The 9,606-nt window shown below is 34.4% G+C and overlaps 1 protein-coding gene across 1 annotated transcript; it reads left to right on the plus strand.

Annotated features, from left to right (window-relative positions):
* The first annotated feature begins 1,936 nt into the window (after positions 1-1,936).
* Positions 1,937-4,597, plus strand: LOC127092187 (protein PHLOEM UNLOADING MODULATOR). The gene is made up of 4 exons (XM_051031013.1): positions 1,937-2,354; positions 2,938-3,332; positions 3,606-3,799; positions 3,923-4,597. Exons 1-4 carry the CDS (start codon positions 2,065-2,067, stop codon positions 4,319-4,321), a joined length of 1,278 nt encoding a protein of 425 aa, XP_050886970.1. The 5' UTR covers positions 1,937-2,064; the 3' UTR covers positions 4,322-4,597.
* Positions 4,598-9,606: the final 5,009 nt, after the last annotated feature.

Genomic DNA, 9,606 nt, shown 5'->3' on the forward strand with positions numbered 1-9,606 from the left:
ATCAGAGTCACATCCAGAAGCAGAAACGGAGCATTGCAACAACAACATAACGTATTTTCAGAACTTTTCAGGAGTGAGTCAGTGCAGAAGCAGAAACAACATTGCAACAACAACATGACGTTTTTCAGAACTTCTTTGAGTGATACAATGCAAAAGCGGAATTCAGAATAAATGTTCATAAATTGATAACGTTGTACGTCATATACTCAGAATCAGAACTGACTGTTAAAACTACACAATAACAAATCATTAGAGTACCAAAATTATTGTCACACAAATACTACATTGTTATCATCAAAACTCAAGGTATAGATGCAGAACCAAATCTTGTTCTAACAGTAACATTAAAATGATTTATGAATGAGCGATGCAACAAGACAAATAATAATTTTGTAATCTCTGGGCGACCCTTGGACTTCCTCTTTAACCGTTGCGGCGGGTGATCAACCCGACCCTCCGATATTTAAGTATGCATGGTCTATGTGTTTTGACTGGGATCTTACACGACCATTTCATCCAACACTGAAGATATATATCTCAGTTATCCAGAATTTTCGGGATGTACATATATATTCATAACTTCTCTTTTAAACCAGACACAATCCTTAAGTGCAGATAAATGCAAACAATAAATATCAAAGTGAATTCCATGGTTAAACATTAATTTCCAATCAATGTCCGATACCTCAAACCCCATCCTTCACTTCAATTCACTCTCACATTTTCTCAATGTCGTGGCCGACTAAAAAAGTCGGCTTAGGCGTTGCTACAATATTCTATATAACCATAACTTTTGGTTTAACTTGATGAAATGTGTTTCAACTAAGTCACAACCTAAGGTTTAACTTTGATGTGATCTTTTATTAATGTCAACTTTTGATAGAACAATGGTACAATATTATGAAGTCGTCTGTCAAATTGAGATAAGTTGTTCATGTAACATATGATGGTTAATTAGTATCGTACATGTTTTATAACAATTTCTTTTTGAGATTTTGTTACATAATATGATAACACAAATTTACATGTTCAATAACTTAGTATGATCCAAAGAGTTGTTGTAATTAACGAATGATACAATATGATGCATAAAGGTGTACATGTGTCACATGCTCTTATATAATAGAATTATATGTGTTTTATATGACATAATTACAAAGATTTTATATAACACACCTTCACAATATAATTTGATCAAAATATTATAACATTAACTTCAACAAATAATTACAACATAAAGATTACAATATACCTTACAAAACACCTTAAACATATTCAAGAGCAATAACATTATTACTATAACACCGTAAATAGCAATACAATATCCTATCTCAAATAGATTGAATCCTCCTCCGATAAATCTCTATCACTAGTCAAAAACAATGTTAATAATACTTAAGTAAATCATAAATAGACAATTTTTGCATCATTGATATTTTTAACCATCTTTTTGTGTTATCCGACTCATTATTCAATTTAAATTTTTTTATTCTCCCGCCTTTCAATCTTTAAATCTTTTTTTATCAATAATGTTATTATCGAACCACTTGAACAAATTACATAATTTATTAATGTAATTTTTTTAAAATAATTTTTACGACCTTCAATTTTTTTTACTAATATTCAAATTTATTATATCAATAACAAATAGAAGAATACAATTCTCTTGGCAATGACATTTCCCTTCTCTTACTTCTTCTTTGTATATACTCAATTAAACCAAGCTTTGAGAGATTTAATAATAACATTTGCTAAATCAGAAATTAACATGAAATCAGAAATTAAGTTAATAATCACATACCTAATTAAGCGTTTCATTTTTCTTTCTCTCAAAATAGCAAATATCTCAAATATGTTTTATTTCTCATTTTTGTTATTCTTCTCATTCTCTCGTATCTATACCTCTCTTCATAACTTCTCTTCTAAACGAGACACAAAATCTCGTTGCGGATAAATGCTGACGGTAAATATTAAAGTGGGTCCCATGGTTAAACATTAATTTCCAATCAATGGCTGGCAACCCCAACCCCCGCCTTCACTTCAGCTCACTCTCACATTTTCTCAATGCCGTGGCCGGCAAAGAACGCCGGCCTAGGCGTTGCCGCAATGTCCTATATAGCCGTTGACTACCTCCGCCACCTATCTCCGAAGTGGCACTCGCGTCTGCAACCGGCGTTATGGTCTATCCTCGCCCTCGCCGCCGTCGTTCGAGTCCCCTCTTACCGGCACTGGTCCGTCGAGTTCCGCTCGGCTATTCCCTTCGTTGCTTCAATGCTCTTCATGCTCGTTGCTCTCCTTTACGAAGCCATCTCCGTTCGATCTGTCACCGCCGTCCTCGGCCTCGACTGGCACCTGTAACTACCATTCGTTCTGTTGCGCGAATCATAATTTTTTTTTTCTTTTTTAAAACAACTTTCGTGAACTAGATCTAATCTAACCTATTCTATTAGCAACGATTCTTTGAGCTAGATTAATTTTGAATTTAATGTTTGTGCTAGAATCTAAGAATGAAATCCAAACATTTATTATCAAGATTTTTGTTTATTAGGAAGATTTTAGTTTATTATGAAGATTTTAGTTAGCAATTAATATCATTTAGTATTTTATTGAATTTAGATCTACATAATCACTAATTCAACACTTTGCATCCAAAGAAGATTTTTCAAACTCGAGATCTATGTAACTATGTTGGTTAGTTTTGATGGTAACTTCTAGTTTGTGGTTGATCAATTATAGTAATTTGAGAAAGTAAAAGTGATTCAGCGTAAACCACATGTGTCGGCGCGGTGCTAAATAGCTATGATCTGAAATATGTTTCTATAGCTATGGCTGTTTTGTTTGATTTATTTGATTGACATAAACATAACTTCAACCGGCTGTTGCATTTCTATATTTGATAAAAAGAAGGAAACTTATATACTTAATTTTTTCTGATAGGAATACAGCTCCTCTTCCAGACACTGGTCAGTGGTTTCTCTTGGCAATGAATGAGAAACTTCCTGCTCCAATTGTTGAGATATTAAGAGCTCGTATTATTGGATTGCACCATTTCTTGATGTTGTTTATGATGCTGGCATTCTCAGTGCTATTTGGCTCGGTAAAAGCTCCTGGCCTTGGACTAGGTGCTAGATACATGTTTACCATGGGAATTGGACGCCTTCTTCGTGCCATAACTTTTGCATCTACGATTCTTCCGTCAGCTCGTCCTTGGTGCGCTAATTCTCGGTTCAGAGTTCCTGGATATCCTCATCGATGGGCTCAGAAATATTATGTGCCCTATGCTTCGGATCATAATGCTATCAGCCAGGTGTTAAGGCTTGATCAAGCCTATGGTATGCAGACTGTTTTTCACTGGATTGTAGACTTTGCTTTTATAAACTTTTGTTCTCAGACCACTTTGGGTTTCTTATATGACCATATGAGTTTTAGTTTTTGTTATTTATGTATCATCCATAATTTCAAAGTTCAAAATTAGAAAAGCTGGATAACAAATGTCTATAATATATGCTAATACTTTTCTCTACATTTATATGAACCTTTCCACCTTTACAGATATTTTGCTTCTGTGAGAAAGTCCTGAAAATTAACATACTCTTCTTTCATAGTTGACATTGGAAAACCAGTTGGTGACTACCGACCACAGTGGGGTTTCATGAGCTTTCTGATTGATTTTCTGCGACCAACTGCTTCAGAAGGACCTTCATGGTTCAGTCTGTTGAAGAAAGCTGGAGGTGGCTGCAATGACCTCCTATACAGTGGCCACATGCTTGTTGCTGTACTTACAGCCATGGCTTGGACAGTAAGATTTGAAGTCCATTGCCACTTTGCAAGAATGCGTTGTCTCATAATCTCGAGGTTATTTGCATTTGATTTAAAGTTGAAGCATAATTTGTGACTTCTATTTGTTAAAAAATGGTTGCAGGAGGCGTATGGAGGTTTCAGTTCAGTTCTTGTATGGCTTCTTGTAGCGCACAGTGCCCAAAGAGAAGTTCGAGAACGCCATCACTACTCTGTAGACTGCATTGTAGCCATATATGTGGGGATCCTTCTGTGGAAGATGACAGGTTTTATCTGGTCACATGAAGTTAGATCTGGAAATAAGAATCTGGTTAAGTTTGAGAAGATTAAAAGTAGACTCATCCAAGCATCAAAAGACTCGGACATTGATAAAGTAAGAGAACTACTCAAAGATATTGACGTAAGCAATGAAGAGAGCAAGAATCATACTGCATTTAAGTATGCACGGTTATTTAGTGGTGTCACTATTTGCTTTGCACTCACCATCGTTGTTCTTGCTTTCACGCTAACAACGGATGGATAATCATCTCGTAGACCTGAAATTCTATTGTACTACGCTGTTTTGAATTTTGTGTGCATTTTTGTGTATTCTAGTATTTCTGGCAGTAGATTTTGAGCCATTTAACTGCAAGGCTTAAGGTGAGAATTTCTAGTGTTTAGTTTTATGCCTGTTGTTTCATTTTGTATCCCTAGACCTAGACATGTAAGTTCTGTTGTATCATTGGATTTGTACCCAAAAAAATTTGAAAACTTGCCATTCGAGGAAAATAGAAATTGCAATATTATGTGTGTTTGCCAATCCGCATAAGGCTCTATTTATTAATCTTAATGAGAAAAGAAGGTTAGTTAGGTTTTCTACCTGCCTTCATTGGCTCGGTTAACTTATTTAACTTGTCTTTAATTTTGTGTCTTTGGCGGAAAAAACATACTTCTTCGTTCTCATAAAAAATATTTCATTTGTATTTTTTTAATATCTCAAAATAAATATCTATTTAGAATATCAATATAATATTTATTTATTTATTTACATAATTATATTTTTATTTATTAACTTTTACTATTTTCAACTACTCTACTAACTATAATAAATAAGAGTATTTTAATAAATGATACTAATTTAATCATTAAAATTCATATGTTTAATCATTTTTTTAAGAATCGCGCATAATTCGAATAAAACATTTTTATGACAAGGAAATCAAGGGGTTTTTGCAATCCAAATGAAATATCAAGAAATCATTAAGGGTCCCTTTGGTTTAGTTTTAGAAAAATAGATTTTTTCTTTGTATTTTTGAAGATGGATTATTCAAAAATGTTTTTCAAAATATTACAATTTTTTTTAAATTGTTTTTTATAAAATAAAAATTAATTTTAACATTCTATAACATAAAAATATATTATTGAAGATTAAAACATAAGCAAAATCATAATTTTTTTAAAAAGTTGTATTTAAAAAATAATTTTAATGAAAAACTATTTGAAATAACTTCAAAATTAAATGATTTTTTGAAATTTTGATATCCAGATTTTTTTTTTCCGATAAAATGATGAAATACCTAAAATAACATTTTAAGAATAATCATTTAAACCAAATTTTCATTTGAAGCTTTTATGAAAAGTTTTTTTAAATTTTTTTTTACACTAAAATATGTAACACTATAAAAATCACTTAAAAAAACCAAAACAAACAAACCCTAAATATGTTTTCTTTTTAGTTAATACTACCATGAAATACGTGGTTGAGATTGTTGAGTAGAGACCAGTTCTTAATCTTGAAAAGTGATTCAAATTTCCAGTAAGTTGCGTTTAGAAGTGGTAATTTTGGAAATTGGATTTTCTGCCCTTCAAAGAAAGCATACATTCACTTATTCTCTCTCTTTCTCTCTTTGGGCTTCGACAACTTGGATTATATTAGGGTATGTTAAGATATTAGATATAATCTAAGTTGAGTTGTGTGGCCCAAGTCCAAAGCTAATTAGGATTTAGGGTTTGTTACTTAGTTTGTTATTTTACTTAGTAATCAAGTTACTTAGGAGTATATAAATAGACACTTTGTAATTCAGTTTTATTATAATTCAATTCAATAATACAATCCTTATTTTCCTTATTCTCTCCTAACACACTAACACTGAACATCAAACTCAACTCAACTTGACTACTAAAACTGAATAACAAAGTGTCTATTTATATACACCTAAGTGACTTGACTTGGGCCACACAACTCAACTTGGATTATATCTAATATCTCAACATACCCTAATATAATCCAAGTTGTCGAAACACATTAATCATTTTCGATCTGAACTACACCTAATTTCTTTCTCAACGTTAGGAACCTGTCGATCTTCAATCCTTTGGTGAAAATATCGGCCAATTGTGCTTCACTTGAGTAATCCCTTACTTCAAGTTCACCTCAATTCACCTTCCCTCTTAAGAAGTGAAATCTAGCTTCTATGTGCTTACTTCTTCCATACAAAACTGGATTCTTCGTAACATTTATGGTTGACTTGTTGTCGATCTGCAATACAAGAGGTTTCTTCACTCCGACCTCGATCTCTCCCAACATATATTTGATCTAAATTGCTTGACACGCAACATATGATCCTGCTATATATTCAGCCCCACATGATAACAATGCCACCACATGTTGCTTTCTCAAACACCATGAGATTGAAACACCAAATACTTGAAAGAAATATCTAGTAGTGCTTCTTCGATCTTCCTTATCTCCACACCAATCAGCATCTGAATAACAAGTAACCATAGCTTCTTTGCTTTCAGAGTCTCATCGAAATAAAATTTCATAGTTTGTCGATCCTTTTAAGCATTTCATGATTCTTCTTGCAGCCTTCATATATGGCACCCTTGGTTCACTCATATATTTGCTCACTAATCCGACTAAGAAACATATATCAGGTCGACTGTTGCACATATATCTCATAGATCTGAAAATTTGTTAGAGGAAAAGAAACCCAGGTTCGTCTTTACACGCAGTTTGATCTTCTGATATATCTACCCCTTAATTATTTTATTTGTACTAAAAAATTGCCGACATCTAGACTGAAGGCGAACCCCAAGATAATCCTTTAGAATAATTTGAGGGTGTAGAAATCAAAGATTTTGAGAAGGACAATTTTGTCGAAGCTTCCCCTTCAGAGACACCTAAAAAGAAGAAGAAGAAACAAAATACCTTTGTATATGGACCTCCAAAAGTCACCCTAGTCCCAGTTGTTGCCCCTATGACTGAAGCAGAGGTGTCGAAAAAGGCATTGTTACCCGTCGACAAGATAGTCAATTCCAGTCCTGATGTTGAGGCACCTAAGGGGAATTTTGTTCCTAGTACAACTTCTTTTTAGTCGAAATCCTCATAATACTAACCAAACAAATTTGTAGGGACTTCCTTATGGCAATATGGTTTCCATATTAAGTACACACTAGCTACGTCTACCACTCTCTTTCTGGTCAATTTGGGAAGATCATTTCCCCCTATACTCAAAAGTGAAGATCCAAGAAGTCGTCGGAGACGTCTCCGTCGACCAACCAATAACAACACCCAAGAAAATTCTCCCTGAACCAGATAAACCATCAGTTGAAAGCTCATCTTATAAGGAATCATCCTCTGAGTCTTAAAGTGAAAAGTCTTATCACACCAAGATGGACCTTGACCTCGAGGATGAAAATCCTGACGACAAAGAGAAAAATGATGTTTCTCCCCTAGAAGTCCAGATCATGGGGACACTTTTCATAAGGACCCAAAGGTCACTCAATATCTTGAAGATAAGAATCCTAAAACTAGTATGGCGACTGGTGGCAAAACTTTCAAACCTATATCACAGGCCCCCAAAATCATTCAAACCTCTTCTCTCAATTCAGAGGAACTTAGGACAAATCCTTCAGGTTACCTGAGGATGATGATGAGTCTACAAAGTAGTTTGATTGAAAAATGTTCTAGCTCTTCAACTATTTATGGTGGGGAGTATTTTGTCGAAACTATTGACGAAGTGCTTCGCCAGCTGAAGCTACAGATCCTCAGTACATACTTGTTTTAAATAATTCAAAATGACTCAGTGTTTTCCTGTATGATCAAATCTCTGTTGAAGAAACTCAACACACCTAATTCCCCCAAGCTTGTTGTTAGATTCATTGTCAAATTTGGTCCCTTGAAGGACCAGATCACTGCTAGTATCCAAAGGAAGAATAAGGCACTACTTAAGTTGAAGTCGAAATAGGAAACTCGATCACGTGAATGGGTTTTGGAAAATGAGTCCAATAGTCGCGTCGAGGAGCTAGAAACGTTTTTTAAAGCAAGATGATGCGGAGATTACTTCTTGTGGTGCTAATATCCTTCAGTGGGAGAAAGAGATAGAAGAATCAAAATCAAACGTAACAAAGGCTAAAAATAGGAAGGATGGACTCAAGAAAGTCAGTCGAGCCAGGCTGGACGAAGAAGCTCTGATTGATCTCCAACATTTTGACAATGCTAGTGCCCTGGAAGTAGAAATTGAAGGAATAACTGCTAGCATTTTGTTGTTTGGCCTTTGACTTGAGGCAGCGAAGGCTCGCTTTGAGAAGATTAAGGTTACTCTTCCATTTTAGAATGTTTCTTGTTTTCTTGTTATGAACTTGTATTTCGACTATTGTAAATTCTTTCGTAACCTTTAGTATGCCTTTTATGGCATTTCGAAAATTTGGAATAAAAACCTCAATTTTTAATTTGAAGTATGATTTTTATTCCTCTCTTATTTGCATTTCCTGCAATGTATGTCTATACTTCTTCAAGTACTTGTCGTTTATTCATAGTATTTTCCCTTCAGGAGATAACTCTTCGATTTTGTATGCATTATTTGTAAATACTTGCATGATTCGAAGTGGGCCATCTCAGTTTCGGGACCATTTGTCCAAGGTTCGATATTTCTTATCCATGGGCGGAATCACCTTCCAAACCAAATCCCCTAAAGTAAAGGTTTTCGCCTTGACCTTTTCATTATAAGCCTTAGCCACATGTTCTTTTTGTCTTATTAGAACGTCTAATGCAGTCAACCTTTCTTAGTCTAACTTTACCAACTCATCCAACATCATACCCCAATAATACCTAGTTGGTATTTTGACATGTCTTTGTATCCTGGCAGATTGAAGGTATATCTCTACAAGCAAAACTACATCGGGCCCATATGTAATTCGAAATGGTGTAGAGTTGATAAACTCTCTAGGGGAATTCCGACAAGCCCATAACACTTGGTCTAGAGTTGTATGCCAATTCTTTGGCTTTTGACCTATGTGCTTCTTAATTAAACCAATTACGACTTTGTTAGCCGCTTCGACCTGGCAATTAGCTTGGGCGTAATAGGGCGTCGAAGTTAACAATTTGAACACCGCCTCTGAGGCAAATTCCACCATCTTTCGACCTATAAAAATTGAGTCTTGATCTGTGGTAATAGTCTCAGGGATTCCAAACTTGTATATAATGTGGTTTTGGATGAAATTGATCACATCTTCTTGGTCGACCTTAGGTAAAGGGATAACCTCCATCCACTTGGTAAAGTAGTTTATCCCAACTAAGATGTACTTGTTTCCCTTTGACGATGAAGGTTTAATTTCACCAAAATTAAGTCTAAATCCCATCTTATGAAAGGTCATGGCTTTATTATTGAATGAAAGTCACTTGCGGGTACTGTTTCATCTCAAAAAAATATGATCCTTCGTGAAGTCATGAAAAAAATAGTTTGAATAGAATCGTCACCGAACTTTATTCATTCCAAAGAAGGAAAGGGAAAATATCAATAAAACACTTAAGATAAAATAAAATGT

This window comes from Lathyrus oleraceus, chromosome 6 (assembly GCF_024323335.1).
Source record: "Lathyrus oleraceus cultivar Zhongwan6 chromosome 6, CAAS_Psat_ZW6_1.0, whole genome shotgun sequence".
Taxonomy (NCBI): domain Eukaryota; kingdom Viridiplantae; phylum Streptophyta; class Magnoliopsida; order Fabales; family Fabaceae; genus Lathyrus; species Lathyrus oleraceus.